Source organism: Alosa pseudoharengus, unplaced genomic scaffold (assembly GCF_046254945.1).
Source record: "Alosa pseudoharengus isolate Yale_2024_CS ecotype anadromous, Long Island Sound unplaced genomic scaffold, YU_APseudo_1.1 YU_APseudo_1.1_scf_8, whole genome shotgun sequence".
Lineage (NCBI taxonomy): Eukaryota > Metazoa > Chordata > Actinopteri > Clupeiformes > Clupeidae > Alosa > Alosa pseudoharengus.
The window spans coordinates 11,413,322-11,437,835 of record NW_027468870.1 but is presented as its reverse complement, the minus strand read 5'-3'; the positions used below and the strand labels follow the sequence as shown (position 1 = coordinate 11,437,835).

The window sequence follows — 24,514 nt, the reverse complement described above, 5'->3', positions numbered from 1 at the left end:
ACTTTAATAGAAAGCCTTATAGTGTATTTTCATGTTTTTCTTTACAACAAACTGTCAACAATAAATGGTCAGAAGGGACCGACTTGGAACAAAACCACCACTCCTCATCATTTCACTACTCCTCATCAACACGCGTCAAGACTAGGATCCACTCAGCCACAAGTAGTAGACAAATTTAAAACTTAAACGCTACTACACAGACAGTCCCTTGACAGTCCCTTGGGCCACAATCTTTCCTTTGGTGTTGCATGTGATGATAAGCAGAGGGTGGTCATTCTTGTCAATATGTTAATTTCTACAGAACTTCTTCCTCCTGAGCCAATGTCCTCATTTCGATACATACTGTATGCATGCATAATGGCTGCAGGTGTACATGGAATAAATGGAGTTGTTGTGCAGTCAGTGAGAGGATCTCTGAGTTTTCTCACAGTGTCCTCTCTTTAATATACAGAGGCGATTCTAGGGTCTGTGGGGGCCCCAAGCAAAAATTCCAAGGGGGCCCTACCGACACGTGTTATCACCATTATGTTATATCACCATTAGGTTATTATGCTAAATGATAAAAATACAAAAAGCGTATTATAAAAATTCTTATATTTTGACATGTATCTCACAAAATATAATTTTGAGTGCATGGTGTAGGCTATGTATGAACATGCTTTGCCATAGAGAAACACACAATAGCGTTGGATTATAAACATGCTTTGCCACAAAAACAGACAAAAATTCGTAAACGTGGGGTAAGTCCAGCTTTATGAAGTTATTATTTTGCTGTCACTTCGTCTGTTTTATAACCCAGAAGGATGTACTTGATATCAAATGATAGCTCTGTGTCTCCTCTTTCATCTGACGTGCGTGGTATATCTATCCGATCACGGGTCCGCGAGTAATTCAAACAAGAGTAATGGGTGTGCAGCGTTGGTTTGTGTACATGACGTTATTATTTTGCAGTTACTTCGTCTGTTTTTATAAGTCAAAAGGATCGATATTCATGGTACCAATGGATAGCCCTGTGTCTCCTCTTTCATCTGATATGCTTGCCATATATATGCGATCACGGGTTTGCGAGTAATTCAAATGATAGTAATGGGTGAGCAGGTGAAGCAGAGAAGTATAGACTGTAAATATGATGCAAATTGATTTAATTTCATGATTTTCTTTTATTTTCATACTTAAGCGTACAGACACGTGCGTAGTCTCGTTGGAAAGCCCCACTTCTGCTCTGTCACGCAATATAAGTTTTATCTCGCTGTAATGAACAGTGCCGGAGCAATGTAACAAAGAAGAAAGGTGTGTTTTTTGACGCACTTTGCGTCAATCGGGCAATCTAACAAATTAACGTATGAAAGTATGCTTGGTCCGGACCTTACTGCATCGCGATTAACATGTTATGGCTGACAGCCCTAATACAAACATAACGTTAACCATCTCTTTGCTTAACTAGTTGTAACTGCCGCTAGCTAGCTGAAGTTTACTGTCCTATAGATCAGTGTTTCCCAAAGTCTGGGTCGCGACCCACGGGTGGGTCGCAGGAGAATTTATTTGGGTCGCCAGCCCAGCACAATTTATGTTGTGTTATAGGTCTAACTGATACCATTTGTCATTTGATACCAGGAAAGTTAACAGTTTTCTATTAGGATGTAGTTTGTTAACTACCACAGTTACGGGTTTGTCATAAAAGCTCATGAAACTGGCGCATGAAACTGGGGGACGAACGCATCGCAGAGGGGGTGCCAGCATGGATATCTACCTCTCAAAAGGAAACCGTTCTGTGGGGCGCCTCCCATGTACCTCACAGTTGCAAACTGCAAGGGACATGAATCCGCCTATTTGCAACATTAATAGATACCAGCTCCTCAACTTTACCGATTAAAATCTAGTGACCGTGCTGTCAACTAAAGAAGACATCCATAGACCGGATAAGGATATTCAATTTGCATGTAGATAGTTTCGATTGTAGATGCAATCTTTAAAGTTAATAGCAACCTCCTCACATTCTTATTTCTGATTTAAAATGCACAACAGTGCATTATATTAGGCTACAATTTAAATAGACATTTTAAACACTATTTCTCTCGTTTTCTACCTCGCGAACTCCAAAGTAAAGGCGCATTCTTCCGGCTATTGCCCAAAAGCCTCTTGTTCTGACATAACGACTATATAATATAATACAACAATACAATATAACGACTTGAGTTATCTGCTGTTTACATCGGAATTGACGTCCACAGTGTTATGGACCCATTTGTCTGCAACGCAACGTAGCCTACAACATTTTTTTAGAAATACAGAAACAGCTTTACTATGCTGACGAATGCGCAACATGCGAGAATTTCCCTAAACTCTCGGATGCGCATTAAAACTGAAAATCTTTTCAGTAGTCATTTCCAACTTTTCACGCTGATGGTGCTCAAAATGCAACACTACAGTGTTCAAAGCAGGATCTATCTATCTAGATCCTATAGCAAATGTAGCTCACATGAAATAATACTAATAAAAAGCCTTCAGCATTCCTAAAAGTATTAGCAGAGAGTCCCAAAAGTATATTTTATTAAAAATGTGTGAACTCTGAACTCTGTGCCTTTGCATACACGCCTCAAGTTGTGAACAAGCAATATCCTACAAATAATTTAAAGTTCTCAAACTATGAGAGTTTTATTAAGTGCTGGCAAAAACATCTGAAATGACCACCATTCCACTTTCACTCACCTGATAAGAACTCTGTGAACTCTGTATGAACACTTGAACGAGTTAATAAAAAATTGAAATAATTATCCCAGAAAGTCCCAGAAATATGACTTAAATAGAAGTTAGTTAGTTATTAACAATTAATTGATAAACGTTTAGAATACTTTGAGCACTGATGCAGTCAGCATAGGCCTCTTACATTGTTTGCAGGCCTACGTTTCATTCCATTTTCGATGGCAAACGCAAAACAGCGCCAAAACAACCACCAGTGGACAAAAAGAGTATTACATGTGTACTGTTAAGACTCGCCATAGAGAATGAATGGGGGACATTACGGACATGTTTTGGGGGGCCACCCAAAATGAGGTGGCGGGCCATAGTTTGGGGACCACTGCCATAGAGTGTTGACTCTGAGAGCACCGCACAAGAATTCCAATGTGTCTGAACTGCTGGTTTGTGCTCAAATGGCAAGTAAAGAACCTTGACTTTGCTTGTATTTTAACTAAATACATTTTTGGACTTCGGATTTTATTACATTTCATAAGTAAATATTTGTAGTTTGTAACCAACTGTTTTTGATGTATTTGTTCCCACCTCCGTGGAAGAAGGGATGTGGTCTGGCCTTAACCATTTGCGGTCTTGAAATGAGAACTTGCAGTATCTTCCCCACGCCTTTGGTTTGAGGTTCAAACTGACAAGTTAGGCCCTGTTTACACGAAGGGAAGACGCAGATATTTCCCTGCGGTTTGGCCTCTCATTTACACAAAAACCTCATTTTTATCACAGAAAACGATTATTTCTAAAAACTCCGGCCAAAGTGAAGATTTCTGATAACGCCGGTTATGTGTTGTCGTGTCAACTGAGAGAAACAGGGTTTTAGGTTCTCAAACGTCACATAACAAATAAAATGCTTAACGTCATGTGAGCGCCTTATGTTTACAGTTTGTTTGGCTACTGATCATCGATGCTATTAAGGTGGTACTCATTTTTACGTTTGTGCAAACGCTTTTGGCCTGTTTGCATTTGCAAATACAGTTCAAACGAGAAATAGGAAGTGATTTGTTGCTGTTGTTGCTATTTTTGGGATTCTGATTGGCTAACGTGGGATTGAGCTTCTCCTTACACTGCCACCGACAGGTTTGGCATGCTCTTGATGCTCACTTCTCTGAAAACTGACAGGTGTGCACGATGTTATTTTTGAAAACCAAGAGGGTGAAATGTCCGTTTATGACAATGGCCAGCCATGTATAAAAGTAGCAGCAAATGCAGTTGTGTATTGTGTGCCATGGTAATTGCCAAAGAATTGGTATTGCTGCTGTCAAGGAGAAATGTTGCATGTGTAGCAGGGTGAACTAATTGGCATGATTGTTTATGGTAATTGACTCATTCACCTTGCCTCCCCCCCTCGTTGCCCTAAATGTTAGCACCAGGACCGGCTGCTGGTGCTCTATAAGTGGGGAGCAGGCCTGTCCTCACATGTCTGATCCCTGAGCACTGGCTGGCTGCCACCCAGGTCCTTCCCTGTGTCTCCAGCCAGGTTGGATATTTGTTTGCCACCGCGGCAAATTAGTAAGATTACTGTAGTAGCAGTGGCCATGCTTTTGGATTCACTTGCCTGTGCACTGGGCCTGTGTACAGTAAAGAACAGCTGGCCACAAACTGTTATATGGTTCTATGTGACTGGAGATGGTAGGCCTCAGTTTTGTCCAACTTAGTCATCTTTTGGTGATCTATTGGAGCTCATTGTACTTATTGTTCTCCATTCCTGCAGCCCTGAACATCGGGTGGCGGCCAACATACAAGGCTGTTCTGTTTCTGGGTTTCATTTCATATTGTCTTGACTATGTTCATGTGCTGTCTGCGACCGCTCTCCCTGTGCTTGGGCAACGCTGGTTCGGTGGTTCCGTTGATGAGGCTGGTTTGGGCGGCTCCAGTCTCTCCGTTTAGCCCTGCTGTTCCGAAGGTGTGAGCTGTGTAACAGAGGCTGAGACCTCTTGCTCCATCCAGACTCCAGAACTCTGTGTTCAGTCTGTGTTTTTTTCTTTGTTATTTTCATTTAGGGTATTGTATTGATTTTTCTGTGCTTGGGCTAAATGAGGAACTCCCTTTAAGATGTTTACTCTGTGCTGTGCCGTGCCTATTGACTTGTACTGTTAATTCACCCAGCTTGGTGTGGAGTGGAGGTCTTTTGTGGAGCACCAGGGCAAATATCCCGTAATGCCACACATGCAAGATGGCCATTAGGAAACCCTGCAGTATCTCAGTTCTGCATTCGCCACATGCTCTGATTGTGACTGCAGCTGGCTCTCTCAGGTTTGCTTGATCTTGAGCTTAGTCTAAAAATAAGACATCTAGCCACCATCTATTATTGTGCATGGCTGTTTCACATCAGTTTCAGAGAAAACCCACATCCTTTCCTCAGACTCACTCATAACTGACTTCAAAACGTGTTATTTCGATTGAATTGAAACAGAAGAAACATACCCAGACATAGCCAGACCTATTTTTCAGTTTATCAAATCTCATCTGCCACTGATTAAAATCGCCATCACAGCCACAAGCCCAGGTCATCAAAGGAATTCTTAAGGTATGTATAGGCTACACCTTAAAGAACATTGAACAACAGGTCGAACAGAATGATTGAACAAAAGAGGTGTAATATAACGAAGGAACAATACTTCACTACTTAAGTATGTATGGGGAGTATCTGTACAATGATGCGCTGTTTATAAAATGGTGCATATTGTTTTATCCAGCACAGTTTTTCCATATTTAGTGCAACGAGTGGTACAATTTTAAACTCTTTTTCACATATTTACAGATACATTTTGTGTAAAAATGACAATATATTTTTCTAGATAACATTTAAAGTAAAATGAAGTAAAACACAATCTTAAATATCAATGCTAAATGTATATGTTAAATGTAAATGTTAGCATACACAGGTATATGATAAAATGCAATAGTTATACATACACAGCTCTGGGGGAAAAAAATAAGAAACCACTGCACATTTGACATCCTACGGTTGCTGAGTGACATATGTATATGATATATATTTATATGATCTGGTAACAGGGTCTTGATCTCCCACCTTGGTTGACTTAGCTGTGTGGCATGGAGCATTGGCCTGCTGGAAAAAAACAATCCTCAGAGTTTTGTCAGAGCAGAAGGTAGTTAATTTTCTTCCATGATAACCTTGTATGTGGCTTGATTCATGCGTCCTTTGCAAAGACAAATCTACCCGATTCCAGCCTTGCTGAAGCACCCCCAGATCATCACCGATCCTCCAAATTTGCCAGGACTCATCAGAGAAGATGACCTTACTTCAGTCTTCTATAGTCCAATCCTTTTGGTCTTGTCCTCTTTGGCAAACCTCAGCCTGGCTCTTCTTTGCTTCTCATTGATGAAAGGCTTTTTCTGGTTTTACACGACTTGAGCCCTTGATGTCATCCTAAGAATGCTGAGTGACATTCGAATGAGTTGACCGTCACCCCGGGGTGCGTTTCCCAAAACCTAGTTGGTTGGCAATGGGAAATTGCATTGCAACCAACAAAGTTGCTAACTTACTTAGTAACTGTGGTTTTGGGAAATGCACCCCCGATCAGTGGAGAGTTGTTTTCGCCCTCTGCTGGATTGACCTTGTTCTTATGAACCATCGTCTTAGAAATGTTAGAGATGGAAGCAACCTGACGCTGACTCACACAAAAGTTTTCTTTTAAATTATTTCGGCATGGTCAATAGTTATTTTTCTATTCCAATTACTTTTGATATACTACTAGCACTGTTTTTGCCATCCAGCTGGTCCTATTGCAAGAGTAGTGAAGACCACAGCAGTGTTTTCTTTTATGTTCCTCATTTAGCTGCCTTAATTATGCAAGCACATTTTGAAAACGAGCGCAGATTCAGGAATCACGATCGTAAATACAGAAACTGAGGGGTGAAAAAATAATCTTGTGGTGAATAAAACTGTTACAGTTGTGATAACAATCAGGGGTGTCACTAGACCCCTTTTACTGGGGCATGTGCTGTAACCCCAGTAAAAATCTCATGTTCAACTTAAAAAAAACCCAAAGGGGGCAGTGCATTCATGTAGATTGATAATATCGGGGAAAGACTGGATGTTTTTCCACTCTAAAATGTAGTAAGATTGTTTTAACCCCAATATAATCAAAATGCGCACATTCAGTGTGGCTGTGTCTGCGTAATCGTTCTAATACAGACAATGGTAGATCGCAGCAGCAGCAGGCGTGCAAAACTGCAAATTGAGCCAGCACGTGGTAACACAACGCGACTTAATTAAGGTTTTAACGGGAACCGATGATCTCATACTAACTAAAACATTGGATTACTTTTGTAGATGGATATAAGGAAATTCTGGTTTCTAGTTTTGTGGCTAACTACTTAGCTCCTGTCAGTAGATCACAACACAATTGGATGACAGTCGAAAGAGACAATTACAGTGCTGTTATCAATTTAAGTATAACTGCGTTTATAACTACTGTACACCAACAATCAAATTAGCCTCCATCACTCAACTTATGCAAACGTTAACATTATAGTACAGTACGCTGTGTTTGGAAAATAGGGTCCCGCTGGATTTTCATGTAAAAATTGATATTTTGCTAATATAGAGTCTAAGGAACAAGATTTTTTTTGTCTTCAAATTTTCACGATCCATCTTTAGTGTTTTTATCTGTATGTTTTAAAATAAGCGATTATATCTAGTCCAAAAAGTGATTTTCACCTTTTCTTCTAATTTTTTGACAATTAATTCCACTTTTTGCACACAAAACCCCCAGATAGTGTAGAAAGGTTGTTGGTTCTAAAACAATATCCATAGTTTTCAAACTTTGAGTGTCTGAAAAGTGTAAAAACACCTCCATCCTTGTTGCCTATGTCAAAAAAAGATTTCTTAATCTTTGCTTTTCTTGATGCTTTCCTTGACCTGCCATGTCATTCTATTGTCTACCTAAAGAGAAATGTGTCTATAATCTATAATAGTACAGGCAACACAGTACGCCACTAGGTGTCATAGGCATGGGTAGTTGAGTAACAGTAGGCAAAATTAACAAACAAAAGTATATAAGGTACAAACAAACAGACAAACCACGGATGGCCTTCTTACAGCCTGAACTAATACAAAAAACAAATAACTCAAGGGAAAACATTGCTCAGACACAAAACCATGTGCATTTGCTCTCTTTAAAAGCAACGGGTTATCCACAGCCAACAGGCCGGGCGTGCGAGAGAAGCAATGAAGTCTTAGAATTAAGAATAAAGCCATTGTTCTCCCAGAGAGGAAGCTACGTATATGATCACCACCCACGGGTGGGCGTGGGCGCCAGCGCTGCAAGTCAGCCTTTCCACATACACACCTGGCTTTAAAGTTCACCGTCCTGGTAGCATACCTATCTACTGCCAAGGTCTGAAGGGGACGGGGAGAATATTTACTTCTGTTACAGGGCAGTTCCAGCGTTATGGATGTGACAATTGGACTCATATTGGTAAACAAAATGCCTTAGAGTGGGGGCAAAATTAGTATCAGTGAATTAATTTGCATAACTTTTAATGTAACCTCTGTCCTCTGAATACTGAGAAATCCTCAAATTTCATATAATCAATTTCATCCTAAGAATACAAGGCATTTTATCATGTGACATGAAATGGACACACTTTTGTGAGAGATTACAGGTTTTCTACAAACTCTGTGAATTTTTAAGGAAACTGCCGAAACTATGATATATGTAGCATGAAGGAGACTTGAATGAACACAAAAAGTGTGTTTTTGAAACTATGCGTCATTTTCGTAATGCATTATGTAGGAAAAACTGGCGTTATGGATGTGACGGTTTCACGTTATGGATGTGACGTGTCTGAACCAGTCCTCGACAAACTACATAAAACACATAATTAAGTAGTGAATTTTGATATGAAACAATTGAAATAGTAATCATGAAAAACTAGCGATGAAATTATTGCTTCCTCAGTGCCCACTAAGATCCACAGGAAGAATCAGGACAACAAGTCATTTAAAATATAAAAAAGAAATGTATTTTTTTCTTTTACTGTCATCAATTTTGGTCAGTGATTCCCGGGTTACTAAAACACCAGGGAAAATGAAACTTGGTGGCCACTCCCCTAAATAACTAGCCCTACCAGAACCGTTGCACCCAAGATGACAAAATATTTATGGTATGTTAGTCTCAAGAGCCCGCATCAACCTAACCCATACCCACTCATTTGTGATTTGCACACATAAAGTACATGCACGCGCACGTGCACACACGCACATGCACACACACGCACATGCGCACGCACACACACACACACACACACATGCACGCACGCACGCACAGTCGCACACATACAGACAGGCAAGCACACACACATGCACAAACACCCACCCACATGAATGCAGACACATAAACACACACACAACAGGCACGCATACGCATGTGCGCATGCAAACACACATACGCACACACACACACACACACACACATAAACACTCAAACACAGGCACGCACATGCACACACACAGACACACACACACACAGACACACACACTCACACACACTCTTATAAACAAAAGCAAACTCACATATGCACACACTCATTTACGTGCACATGAGTTGCAGGAGTAGGAGATGGAGACAAATTGACAAGCGTGATTTATTTTTGCGAAGAGAATATGCAGGACTGAGATGCGGTCATATTTTGTACCGCTATGCGGTACATCTAGTTTATTGCTGCCGTTACTCATGTTACTCTGTGGGTATTAGCTACAGAGGACCTGACACTTCAAATGCTGGCATATCGCGTCACATTTAAAATGAAACTGTGTTAAACAGATGTGAACGGCATGCTGAACAGATCTGCAACAGAAGGAGGTTGCTATGTTAACTCCAGCTGCAAAGTCAGCCATCTTCACCAGCTAACACGATAATCCAGTTACTGTACAACAAGAGTATGAAAGTTGCAGGAAGATAATCGCTCAGATTTTCATTATTAGGCCACTTGAAAATAGGCTATGGCTAGGCTAATCACTGGAGGTATTTTAATATTATGTTTGTTTTGCTAATGGTTAGGCAAGGCCTCTCTGTGGTTTTGATCAACCTAATAATCTTTGAAATGTCAATTGTAAACACTAAGGTGAAATGAGTTAAAACTGACATGCCACCAGAACAGACGTTTTATCGGCTTTGAGGTATAATAAAGTCTCCGTCTTGTAAATTCACATTATGTAACATCCATAACGTCACATCCATAACGCACCATTAAAGGTTTTAAAAGTAAGAAAGGGGCACAATTTGGTCATAACACTTTACATTGATATTCTGTGCAAACATCTTGTTTGCACAGACACTTTGGACATTGTCGGATCAACACTGTATGTGTAGCATAAACTTTTCCTATAAAACGTTATGGATGTGACATGGCCATGGAACTTGCTGACTTAAAAACAAAAGCCTTACAAATGTAAGGAGTTGTGCTCTTAAAGGCAAGCTGAGCATAGACATTGCTCTACCATTCCCTTGTCAATATGGAATTTGTCAAATGACACAATTTGTTTGAACCTTGGGTCCATTTATCCACTTTTTAAATATGTATAATATTACCATGTGAAAAATGTTGTTTCTGTATGGTTGCACACCATATTTATGATGTAAAAAGAGTGTAATTCAATATCAAATTCAATCAGATCAATTACAAACAATAAAATATGATAAAATATGAATAAAATACCTAAACAATAAAATATGAATAAAATACCTAAATGAAGATTTTAACAACAGTTCTATTTGCGTACGCACAACTTTTTTTTTCCATGGTAGGGATGACCTTTGCATGGAATTGCCCTACACTGGCAGAGAACTCATGTGAAACAGACTGTGAGGTGGAAGGGGTTTGAATGCTGTATTATGAGTGGAACTTCTTAAAGGGGCCCTCCCCGGCCAATTGTCGATATCTTCCGCCCACGCTCTCTATGAAAACACATTGGGTTATCTTTCCAAAATCAACCTCTGCTTTCTGATCTTACACATCACACTTCACCAAGACGGTGGTCATTTCAGTAGATTTACTTACTAACATTGTTGTGGAAACACAATAAGCATGGAAACTAAATGCACACTTCCTGCAACTGCATTAGCCTAATTCAAATAAGTTACTCCTTTAGTAAGTACACATGAACTTGTTGCTATGGCCCAGTTTCCCGATAACGACGGAGACACGCTCTTACGAGGGTTTTCTACGATTCATCTTACGATCGTTCGTTTGGTTTTTCCGACTGTTTCCCGAACATGCTCGTAGCGTGAACGCGCGTGCACTCCTCTTAAGATGCTCTTAAGGGGAGCTGTCCACGTTAATAGTTCTGAAATATCCTCTGATTTGACGGTGATGTCAGGTGACTGCACCTCACAGCTATAGGCCTACCATTTAAACTTCGGATCTACACATTAATTCACATCAATACGAAAATAGAAACACTTTGACATCTGCATGTAAGCATCCCAAGTAGGTTATATACCACACAGGACATAAATAATTGTAATTATTTTAAGATTAGATTGTTGCACCATGCAATAATTTTTCGCGTTATCACTTAAGAACACGTTTGAAGATAAGAAAGAAGTCGAGTAAGAAAGAGAGGAAATATGTAGGCTTAGATTTTGATGCAGTAGGCTACAGACTAAACCACATGTTGCTTTCTCTGCTTTTTACCTCATAGGCCTAATAAAATATAGCCTTCACTTAGCAAAGATAATGTCAAACTATTCTGGCAACGTCTCGTTTCATCTCGTTGCATTTTTGTCCGCTTTTCATCACATTATTATGACCATTAAATGTAGGCTATTTTGCACGCTAAAATCTGATTCATCACAGGTAAACACAATAAAGAATGGGAACGTAAATTGGATTATGTATTCTAAGTTGTATTTCCTCTGTATGTCCTGTTGGTGACCTCAGTGAGAAGTACTGTTAAGACGCTCTTAGCCGGTAACGAGTACTCTGGAGCACTAGTAGATCTACGAGTGTTTTCACGACGCTCTTAAGCTACGATGGTTTCGGGAAACATTCGGCAAATCTTAAGACGTTCGTAAGAGGGACTTTACGACGCTCTTAGGCTTAAGATGCTTTCGGGGAACTGGGCCATGGACTCGTCTCTAGGCTTCCTCAGTCATTATAAAGCTGCCGAAGCTGAACATTATCCAAAATAAAATTTCTCAGACAAGCGTCAATTTGGGAGCTTGCTACACTCCTTCCTTCTCAAATGACTTGAAAATGCCGTTTGCACAATTTCACACTTTTTCCGGGTTTATCATTTTAACTTTTCCCCGCTGTCTTGCCGTTTTAATATTTTCCCGTAGAATATCCCATATTACTGTAATACTCTCATAACATTAGTCCTGCATTCTGGCCTGTCTCTGTGTTGTCCTGCCCCTTGCCCTTCCAGTGAAACAGATGTATTCAAATCATTGTTTTGCTTGCTTGAATTGAGAGCACGATTCATTGGCGCTTGCAGTGTTCGGCCGTAGACTATGTCTACGTGCGCACCTGCCAGACTACTCAGCCACAAGTAGACAAAGAATTCCCCTTGTATATTCACTCCAAGTTGGCCTACCATAACTTACCAACTCTACACTGTAGACCATAAACTGGCTATTTATATGACCAAATGTATTTGTTCAACTTTATGAAGCAGAATTACGCACTGCTACTTGGAACGTAACACATTTTTGTTGGCAGGAGAGAGTGACAGCAATTAACAAATTGCACTTGTTGCTGGTTACCAATAAATACTATATATTTTTTGCAAACAACAAAAACAGAAAGGATGGAGACAGCAAAGCTAGAGATGGGCAGGAACAAGGTCAATTGGTAGAAATGCTTGTCAAAACGTTAGGAGCTGGATGTGTGGATGAATGAAGCACAAGTATGCTTTATGTTAAGCATGCACACTGTTTAAAGTTAGGCTACACGGTAAACTACAAGTAAACCAAAGTTACATTTAGCTTTTTTAGGGCTGGATAAAGTTGACCAAATTGATATAGGCTGTTAGGCGTGAATAAAGTAGGCTACTTTGTTGCTCCAACCGTTCCAACGTTAATGGGGACGAATGTTGACATTTTCCTATTTTGCGTGAGAAACCCGGGAAATCTCCCTTATTTTCATTGTTCAATGTTGACAGAGCTATGGAACGAAAGAGAACGTTATATGGCGACAGAAATCAACAATCAAACAAGCCACTTTGATTTTTTGCTGTTTTCATTAATACAAAAGATGGGTGACCCCCCCTCCTAGACAAAAAAAAGTTAGGTGACCCTCCCCTCAACAAAGAATAAGACCCTCCCCTATTTTCCTCCGGTGGCCCCGTTTATAAATAACGAACAGTCCCTAACAACTTTCAGGCTGCTGCACGCTAGCCCAGCTCCTTAACCACTACACTACCACTGCCCATTAGAAAAAGACTAGAGTGCCAGGTGGTAATATGGGTACAGTGTCCGGATCGCACACTGCAATCTCCCAGAAGAACTAAATTTATTGAGGCCTGATGAAGACCCTGGTGGATCGAAACGTTGCGTTATGTTTTTAACTCAAAAAATGTAGTTCTTCTGGGAGATTGCAGTGTGTGGACAGCTACTCTTCTTTCCTTGATAAGCCTTTTTTGTCCTGCACCTGGCCTCAGTGAGGTGGGATGTGCATACAACCACTTTGAAGAGGACTACAGTGTCAGGACCACCATTTTTTGGGGTTTCTGAGGGCCCAGCGCAGGGAGGGAGTGGCCCCTAGGGACCAAACGAAGTTTTTCCGTAAGTCTAGTGGTAGTAGTAAGTCCACATGCCCACCAAATTTCATTAGCCCCGGTGTTTTGGTGTCCCGGGTATCGTTGACCAAAAATTCAGGAAGATGACGAAAATAAAAAAAAATGTACAATCCCTGTATGATCGCTTCGCTAGCTTTGCTATGCTAATGGGACAACATTTCATTCTGAAAACTCTAGCAAATGGTCTCCTCAGTTCCTAAACATTTACAGAATGAGGTGAAACAGCACAGTGGTAAACATGCTCCCATCCCAACTTTTTTTGAAACATGTTGCTGTCAAATTCAAAATTAACATATTTTCCATGAAATAGTTTACATTTTCATTTTCAACATTTGATATGTTGTCTATGTCCTTTTTGCTGCTAAATATGGGTTTAAGAGACTTGTATATGATCACATTCTGTTTTTATTTGCATTTTACACAATGTCCCAACTTTTTCTGTTTTGGGGGTTGTACAGTATATATGCTTTTACATTTACATCTATATTTAACATCTATATTTAATATTTACATTTATATTTAGCATTTCACCTCAAAATGTTATCCTAGAAAAGAGTGTGAAAAGAGAGTTTAAAATTGTAGTGCTCTTTTTTTCAGTTTGTGACGCTACAGTAAATGTGCTAAAACTGTGATAGATAAAACATTTACGGCACCCCATACTGTACTTTACTTGAGTTTTTTTTAAGATGTACTATATTTAAAAGTATTTTTATTTTATAATTTCTCTATCTATGGTATTATTTTTTTATCCGTTACTAATTCTGTATAGATTCAGTACTGGAATGAATGTGTTCCTCATAGATGGCAAGTTTTTATGAACTGAAATAGCAATAACATGCATTACATCTCTCTCTTCTTTGGTTTGAGGTTCAGAGAGAGCAGTGAGAGCCATGGCAAGAAATGTGGTTGTGATGCAGCAGCAGCAGCAGCAGCCCCTGCTTGTGGTTGGATCGAATGAGTGGACCACAGGAATCTGTGACTGCTGTGATGACATGGGTATCTGTGAGTGTAACCACCAACCTGGCTATAAAGAAGTCTGTAAAATGTTTACACTCTCATTAATTATAATCAGTTAATTACATTAATTGTATTGATCAGTAGTAATAATAGTTATAGACAATATTATTATTATGACCGCCGCGCAGCAAAGTGAATCTGTGAATATCTCGAGAACCGTAGGGTTTAGGAGGACCATTTTTTTGTATGTTGATCTCAAAGGGCCATGTCAACCCATTCCATAACCACTCATTTCATGTATAGCGCCACCTAGTTAAACACAAAAAAGTAAAAATGAGGTGTTGTAATCGCAGGTATCTGTGACCATAGTCAAAACTGCACGAAATTGGAAGTGTAGGATCATTATGACACCCTCTGAATGCACGCCAAGTTTCGTGGAATTCCGTTTATGGGGGGCCACACAATAAATTAATTTATGTTACTATACACCAACTGGCCTGTAGGTGGCCGGAGACAGTTTTCTGTGAACATCTTGAGAACCGTAGGGCCTAGGAGGTCCACCTTTTTTTTGTATGTTGGTCTTAAGGGGGCATGTCAACCTATCCCATTACCACTTATTTCATGTATAGCGCCACCTAGTTAAAAATTAAAAAGCAAAACATTAGGTGTTTTCATCACAATATCTCTGGCTGACATGGTCAAAACTGCACAAAATTGAAAGTGTAGGATCATTATGACACCCTCCGAATGCATGCCAAGTTTCGTGGACTTTTGTTCATGGGGGGCCTTACAATAAAATAATTTATGTGTACATTTAGTGACCGTACACCAACAAGGATTCCTGGGACACTGAAAGACCGGGGTACACAAAACTTGGTGGGCATGTAACCCCACATGGATAGCATGGAACCATCATTTTTCGTTTTGATCTGTAGCCCCCCCGCTGGACTGGACCCCTCGAAAGGAGGGTAGGGCAGACACAGTTTTCTGTGAATATCTTGAGAACCGTAGGGCCTAGGACAGGGGTGGGCAAACTCCGGCCCGCCAAGCACTTTCATCCGGCCCGCCGAACATTTCATTTGGTTATCAGGCTGCTCGCTATTTTTTTTCCTGCGATAGTTGGTTAGCTTTACTGCAAACTGCTTTTCACTCTCCTTAGAGAGCGTTTACAATGTCAATGTCAAAACATCATGTTAAATAGAGATAACATCATGTTAAACTAAGTTAACTCTTAGTTATCTCCTTTGCAGCAGATCTAACGTGAACATTATGCGATCCATTTAATTGGGAACGCGTCTGCACTCACGAGAGGGAGAGAGAGCCGCAGGTTCTGGCTTGTCATTGTTGATAAGTGATATGTCCTTCTTATAAGAAACTTCTAAAAGGAAATCATGAAGGCAACAGTAGTTCCCACTACTGACCATTTAAAAACTGTGAGGGGGCCCAGCACTAGCCATAGCGGAGCAGGCAGAAGATCATTGAGAAATAAACGTGAATTAAAGCGACTGTCTTAAAGCGACAGTGCACAATTTGTACATTTGTTAAACAGCATAAAATTAGCAGTATTTTTAAGCCATTAATATTTTAAAACAAATCCTTTTCATACTAAATTATAGGCTATAAAAAATGTTTTTTTTTATGTGTGTGTCGGGGGGGGGGGGGGGGGTGTGTTGTTGTGCGGCCCGCCGGGCAATTTTCAAAACCCAATGTGGCCCTTGAGCCAAAAAGTTTGCCCGCCCCTGGCATAAACAGATACACACGCACACACATACATTCACAGTAATCCTACGTATGACACATACTCACACAGTAGACATATATACGCATGCATGCACATGCACACACACAGGCACATAAACAGGCAAACACACAAGCACATGCACATACACACACCCACCCACACACACATAAACATGTACACGCACACATGCACACAATTCAAGAATTTCTCAGAATTATGAACAGGCAAGATGGGGGTGGGGTTGTATAAAATGTATTTTACATGTGAAATCTATGAACTAATCATGTTTTGGTACTTGTTGTCAAGCAGATACCAGTGAGAATTGAGTGTGCATAATGCAATTCAGTGAGACAGTTAGAATCATATATGCCTTTCAGCGTGACTTTTTTTTTGTTTTGTGGAAAACATGTGCTGGACTGGGCGGCGGTCATATTTTGTACCGCTCTGCGGTACATCTAGTTGTAATAATAATAATAATAATAATAATAATATGAAAACAATTAGAAGAATCCAACCTTGAAGTGAAGTACTAGCCTGACGAGCCAGACCCACATCAAGATGTAGGGTCTGGGAACTCACCATTCGCAGTCCATTCAATCCGAGGGGCGGGATAAACGGTTGTCTTTCAAATTCCCTCTGCACGCAATAGGACAACGCTACAACTTATGAGTCCCATGTATTTTCCCACAAGTGGAGTTAGTTGGCTAGTTGATCAAACTTTTGCCAACTTAAAAAAACTCTTAACTTGTGTCGCGCTGTTCGCCAGCAGCAGCATCCATCTTCTTTGTTTTCAAGTAGCAGGGAACCACCGTCACAACTCTGCCATCATTATGTTAAGCCCGCCCACCGACTCTATACACAATGTGATTGGCCTGATCAAAGTTACATTTTTTCACCTCGCAAGGCAACGGAGAGTTGCTAGACTACCCTGGCTGCAAATTACATTTGCTGCCGCTAGGGTGTGTCTAGTAGATTTCTAGGCTAGTGAAGTACATTTATTCTGAGAAAAAGGAATATCTCAAAGAAATAAATATTTTTTTTGTTTGCCCAAAATCATTGGCACCCATAGAAAATCTAGAATTACAAAATATAACAGAATAATTTTTCCATTTATATTCAACTTCTTTAAGTTTATCATAGTCTCTGTGACCTTGGCAATTAGCCAGGGTCGGACTGGGAACAAAATTCAGCCCTGGCAATTTTCTCCTGAACCGGCCCACTAACCCCCCCCCCCCCCCCCCCCCCACAACACACACACACACACACAAGCCCACCGATACCAAAATCCCCCCCTGATTCCCCCCCATAAATAACAAACACACAGTATCATGCTGTAGCAACACTTCATAAACTGAACCCAAACATTTCGATTTTGACCTATAGGTTATTATAATCACAATAACACGGGGGTCCGGGGTGGGGTCTCTCCGGGATTTTTTTTTTAAATTCTGGTTGCTAATCACACCATTTTAAAGTGATTTGAGAGGGACAGGATTCAGGGGTAGGCTACTAAAGACAGGCTCATCTTCTGTCTGTCTCACGTCATGTTACCCCATGCATTAAACCACATGTCACTGCTTGACTAAATGAAAAATATATAGGCTACTGAACATGCATGGAGATCGTCATAGTTGACAGAAATCACGATTTGTGCCAACATGTTGTAGAAACACAACCACAGCCTTTAGGCCTATTTGGTGCAAATCTTCTCCTTTACTTTGGTTATAGTCAGCGATTCACATTAACTGTAGGCTTAATCACCACAAGTGTATACTAAACGTTTTTGCCCAAGTTTGTGTGCCGTCATCACATTTTGCAATATTAGCCTACCTTCGTTACTAACCTACCAGTTGATACTTTTTACGTGCATCGACCCGCGATTGATTGTGCATCTAATGGAACACTCGGTGGAGAGACTTACACTTTTCCAAGTTTCACTTTCACTGTCCTTGTGAGCTAAAAGGCTACTATATGGGAAATACTTTGAAGTTCCTTTTGAGTCCAAACATGAATAGGTTTTCTTTAACCTGTGCTACACTTTTCCACCAAGTTGTGCGAAAATTGTAGGCTACCCGGAGTTTTTTTATGTTGACAGACAAACCGCACTACAGTAGCCTACATGGTGCAGTAAATGGAAGCTCTTCGTAGCGCGTGCAAGTAACGTCTATAAAAACAATATATTTATGGAATAAAACTAGACACCTCTGATTGCTGTTTACGGTTAAACTGCGATGATGTGAACACCAGCCAGCGGAGGGCACTTATAGCCTAGGCTACCATGCATGGACTCGTAGGCTATGGCCTAGTCCACACGCACCAAACCAATCTTTTTATCCTCCGTCTTCCCTGGAACCGTATCAAGAATATTTGCGTCCAAACGGATCCATCTCAACATGACTCAACACGTCACTTCATATCCCAGGCCTATAGGTGGCATTGTTTCTTTACAGAAATTGACCAAAACTTGCGCTTTACAAACAGACAGAATAGGCTACAACGAAATGGCTAGTGCAAGGAAACCAGAATTGGTTGTGTGGACTGATGGTGAACTGTCAACTGTAGTCAACTGTAAAACTAATAAACTTTTTTTTTTTACGGTTTGTGAAGGGTGCAGTGCTGCAGTCCCGTCCTTTATTTGGCTAACATAGGTACAAATAATCACCTTTACTTTCTTTGGTTGTAGGATAGTCCGCGATTCACATTAGTTTTGGCTATCACCGCAATTAGGCTACTAAACGCAAGGCCTACCCAAGTTCTAGGCTATTCCGTCGCCACATTTATAATATTGCTATAAAACCTTCGTTAGTAACAGTCAATACTTTTGCCTGCATCAAATCGCGCTTTCGCATTCAGTGTGCTACCATCGGCTTAACATGAGTTCTAAGCGTCTTTGTATGCTCATATCTGATTTCACTCGACTGTGAATGCATGTTGTAAGACAGGTAAAAAAAAAAAGAATTACACTGGCACTACGCACAAATTAATGTAAACTTACAACTTACACGCACTTTCCTAATAACTGACAGTAGCTAGAATGCATAAAAAAACACCGGGAAAAACAGTGTTCAGTCCACCAAGTCATAAGCTATCAGCGCTGCGCAGCACCAGTTGTGATATTTATCCTATGGCGTGTAATCGTAGGTAATGTCATGTATGAAAACTAGTATTGTTAGGCAATACTATAAGTGTCAAGTCCAGGGCAGCTGAGGTGTGGCGATGACATCATTGATACGTAAGTAGGATGTGCGGTTTCGCTGTCCAAACGAATTCAAAAGGGCTACGGTTTCAGATTTTTCCACTCTGGGACCAGGTTTCAAAAAAGTGCGGTTTTCGCTAGCTTTTTTCGCAAGTTTTGGTCAATTTCTGTAAAGAAACAATGCCAACCTAAGGAAGGGATCTGGCGCATTGTCTAAAATCGATATCGTACACAACCTAAAACGCATTGCGCCACTGACCAAGAGAAACCTGGTCAGAAGTCCATGGCGAGTTGTTTATATGTTATTTTAAGAGCCAAACAGAATACTGAACCAAAGCCACATAAATGAGTGACAATAGGTTTGGCGGTTAATTCTATGGAGCAACGGAACAAAACTAGAACTTTTTGGGGCTCCTGACCAGTGGTTATGTCTGGAAGGTGAAAAATGAAAAATACTCTGACAGGTGCACCATGTTTAAAGTGAAGCATGACCATAGCCAGGTGATATTCTAGGACTAGGGGAGTATTTCCCAAACTTGTTTCCCCGCGTACCACCACCTACATCCTGACTCGGCTTGCGTACCCCCGCCATCCGACACATTAATGACGGCACCAACCAATCACATTACGGTTTTACTTCAAGTCATTTGCATAGCTACCGTCGGGAACACCCACTGGCATGCGTTGACGGAACACATGCAGCAAAAACAAATTTTGCCTTCAAAAAATACATCCTGTCGTCAAATCACTGTGTGATTTCAATCAATCACTACACACTCAGGGATGTAGTGGAGGCTAAACGCAAGTAAACACAGTTTATCCACCTCTGAAATTTCAGAAATAGAGTTAAACCACCTCTTATTAGAGTTTTTCCACTTCTCAAAAGAGTTAATTCACTAATTGCAACTTTTGACATTCAAAAATCACACTGTATTATCCAAATTCACAATAGGTACACTCAACACTCTAGCAACCATTTACTGTAATAACACTGGTATTGTTATAAACACTGAATAATAACCTCCTTCATTGAACTACAACTTGTCATTTTTCATCAAAATAGACCTACAGTAAACATCTTTTGTACTGTTTTCTTCACCAAATAGGCAATACAGTACTTTCTCTAAATGTGCCTTAGATCCATACTTGCAAATACAGAACAACACAGCAACACAGAACAGACATGGCATCTCTTATGGATAATGAATGATTGCTGATTGAAGAATTGTGCAAAGGAGTTTCACACAGGTATATCAGAGATTCAGACTTATGCAAGGAATCACTACCACCTGTGAAAAGATGTTTTCCTTTTGTTTAGTACGGGGAAACCAATAGAATTTGGGGTCTTTGAATGACATCTGTGTTACAGTTTTTCTCAGTCGCTTTGGTGCTTTTCTCACATCACTATTAACATTTGCACAGCAGTTAGTGCATTTCTCAAAACAAAACAAAACCTAGTGGAAGACCTGCAAAAGCACGTCACTTGCTCAAAATGGATATTCCATTCCTCAAAAGCAGGTATTCATGTCAATGAAACTGTCAGTGTCATCAAAATGAGAAGTCTTGACACCATCGTTTATGAACAAGATAGTCAAATGGCTTTGTCATGTTTTTTTATTACGACAGTTTATGCTCTCAGTGTTTTCCCATGCAAAAAAAGGTCAGAACTCAGTGACACTACCTGGAAATGCTCAAGACAGTACTTGTACAGCCATTTGAAAACTACAGTAAAGTTACAAATTGCTGTAGTTAGGGGAGTAAGTGAGTACAAGACACTGAATATGTACGTTTCACATTGTGACATAATTTGATAACTAGTTCACCAATTTTGTATGTAATGACTGAAGCAATGAAATGAAGACTATTAGTTTTATTGGGGACGACTATTCAGCATCCATAAGTATAGTTCATTTTGACTGACATGACAAAGCAACTGATACATGTTCAAAAGCATTTGCAATTTGTTCAGAGGAAGGAGAAATAGCTACTATGATGTGCACAAATGGCTAAATGTTGTGGAGGTTGAACTAATAGTATGAGAATTTTCATTATGATCTGAGAAAAGCACCAAAGCGACTGAGAAAAACTGTAACTGTTTTGCAAAAAGGTGTGAGAAATGTGTGAACCCAATGAAAATGTGTGAACACATTTGCAAGAGATGACTTCTACTGTGCAAAGAAGGTGTTCATTACAGTAAGATCATGTGGATCCCAGTTTCTTTAAGCATGCCAAAGCAATCGAGAAAAACTGTATCTTTATGACAACTTGTTCAACTATTTTGCATGTAAAGACTTATGCTATGAACTAATGCCTAAATGTTGTGGGGGGTGAGGCTATTCAACAAAGACCCATTATAATACATTCTGATTAACATGACATAAGCAATTGATAATGTAGAAAACAGCAGAGAATTGTACATAATCATGTGGATGTATGTACCAAAGCTTTTGCAACTTGTTCAAAGAAATGAGAAACTGCTTTTTTGATGTGCACAAGTGACACCATGATGTGAAGATTGAACAGGTAGTTTTGAGAATTTTAATTCTGATCTAAGAAATGTACCAAAGCGACTGAGAAAGACTGTAAATTAGGGGGGGGGGATTTCCTTTCCCCGATATTCTAATTTTTTTAGTCCCGCATGTATATGTATAATATATACAAGTCTGTCTCTCTCTCTCTATATATATAGGCTGCTATGCTACATTCTGTTTCCCATGCTTTACCTGCCAAACAACTGGGGAGCTCAATGAATGCTGTGCTCTCCCTTTCTGCTGTGACGCCGGTCTTGTTCCCCCCATCTCTCTGGCCTTAAGATATGGGATACGGAAACAGTATGGCATACAGGTACAATCTCAACTAGTGTTTCAGCTATATCAGTGCTTTTCTAGAGTTTTATTATGGTATGGTTATTTGGGGGACAGACACAACAATAACAAAGAAACAGAATGACAATAGGAGTATAATATGATCATATAATGAAAATGTTGGCTAATTTCACCATTCCCTGTCTGTACTGTTTCTTGAAATGGTCCAACAGTTCACAAATCTATGCTGTGTGTGTGTGTATGTGTGTGTGTGTGTGATTCCCCAAAACTAAATAGGGAAGCCTCTTCGATGACTGTCTGTATGCAACCTACTGCAACATGTGCTCATGGTGCCAGATAGCCCGTGAGATTAAAATAAGGAAGCAGTCCGTCACAGTCGTCAGCACTCAACCCACCTTCATCCAGACTCCAGCCAATTATCCTGGGCAGAGGGCCATGTGATTGGACAGACTGCATCCATGCTCTCTCTGCATGCTACACAGCTATCTCAAATTGAATTCAAAATGCTTTATTGGCATGACATATAGGTCACCCCTGTTTCCAAAACATGTCTCACATACATATCAAAAGATTGTCATAATGTGTGTGTGTGTGTTTGTCTAAATAGGTCACTCATTGTCCCTGTGGTATGTTGATATAAATTGGTCAGCAAAATATTCCCTATCTCTTCCTAATATTTATCAATTTGTGTCACTCAGTTCATTACATTTGAATTTGTTGAAGTAAATGCTTATTCTTTCTGTGAATGTACATTGTAGGAGGATGTACTGGTAACGCTTTAGAATAACATGTGCTTATTAGGTATTAACAGTGCATAATAAGCAGTTAACAATTCATTACTAACAGTTAGTTAACTGTCAACTGTAACCACTTTTCCATCAGAAACATATTTGTAAAAAGCATAGCTAGTGTGATATAGCACTTCGGAATATAGAATCAACATAAACAATTTCATCAGCTGTATAAGAAAAGTAGTGTAGCTCAAGAAGTAGCGATGCACTCTCTGATGCAGGAGACCGGGGTTCAATTCCTGCTCACAGCAACAAATTTGAAGGTGCATTTCTCACAGCTAAACCAAGCTAGATAGATAGATACAGTATATAGAGAGATAGGAAGGTTGGGCTTGTGGAACTATAGGCTACATGGTCCTCGCTTTAGATTGGGGGGCTGCAAAATTTACTACAAATAGGTAAGAAAGGTCTTATAAGCGTATTAGTTATCCACCTCTTTGTCTTATACACCATTAACAAGCATTAACAAGCTGCTTGTTAACACTTACAACTGTTAACAAATATGCTTGTAAGTAACTTAAAAGGCTGCTTATTAACACTTACAAGCTGCATGTTCACAGTTAGTTAATGTTATTAAAGGATAACAACAGTTAACTAACTGTTAGTAATGAATTGTTAACTGCTTATTATGCACTGTTAATACCTAATAAGCACATGTTATTCTAAAGCGTTACCGATGTACTGTATCTCTGTCTCAACATCATATGTTGAGCATTGACCACATTCTGTTTTTTTTGTTTTGTTTTTTTTTGGTTGGCTAATTTGTGATCACTTAACCTTTAAGCCTATTGTGTCTGTATGCCATATGAAATCTGCTATACAAATAAACTGACTTGACTTGTACTTGGTTAGGATCTGTCTCTGTTTTCTATCTCTGACAGTATAGAGATATTCTGCAATCCTTATTGTCTGGGTCAGATAACATTCTGATATACTTTGGTTTTTAGTTTATTCTTTCCAATATTCCAAATAGTTCATTGACATTGCTTCATAATTTGGTTTACTCTGGTTTCTGGAAGAGTGTTGTGTGACTGGTCAGAATGTGTTTGGGGCGGGGCGATTAGTTAGCGATTAATTTTTCTGGGCTCAACTCTTGGGCTTGGGAATGAAGGGTTCCTTGGGGGCTACAAAAATGAGCATGAGCACTGACTCCTCACCTTTATTAGTTATTTTTCCAAAATTGCAATTTTTAAAGTACAGTACAGAACAAATTCTAACACATTTACGAAGTGGCTAGGTAGACGCTAGCCTGGGTTTTCCCGTGCTGCCTTACGAGCGCGATTTTATTCACGCTGCTAGGCAGCCTGGGGCCTCATTTATAAAAGGGTTGCGTAGAAACCATCCTTCATTTGATCTTAGATCATTTCTGAAATGATCGTACTGTACGTGTGATTCAGAGAAAATGAACGTACGCACAAAAAAACGTGCGTACGCCAGCCTTCCAGATGTGCCCATTATAAATCACAAATGAACGTCAACTTGTGC

General features: G+C 39.9%; 1 protein-coding gene across 1 annotated transcript; it reads left to right on the top strand.

Annotated features, from left to right (window-relative positions):
* Positions 1-5,131: 5,131 nt before the first annotated feature.
* On the top strand, positions 5,132-23,872 carry LOC143112037 (cornifelin homolog). Its single transcript, XM_076274287.1, has 4 exons — positions 5,132-5,275; positions 14,393-14,521; positions 22,103-22,257; positions 22,515-23,872. The coding sequence occupies exons 2-4, from the start codon at positions 14,410-14,412 to the stop codon at positions 22,677-22,679; spliced, it is 432 nt and encodes a 143-aa protein (XP_076130402.1). The 5' UTR covers positions 5,132-5,275; positions 14,393-14,409; the 3' UTR covers positions 22,680-23,872.
* The last annotated feature ends 642 nt before the right edge of the window (positions 23,873-24,514 follow it).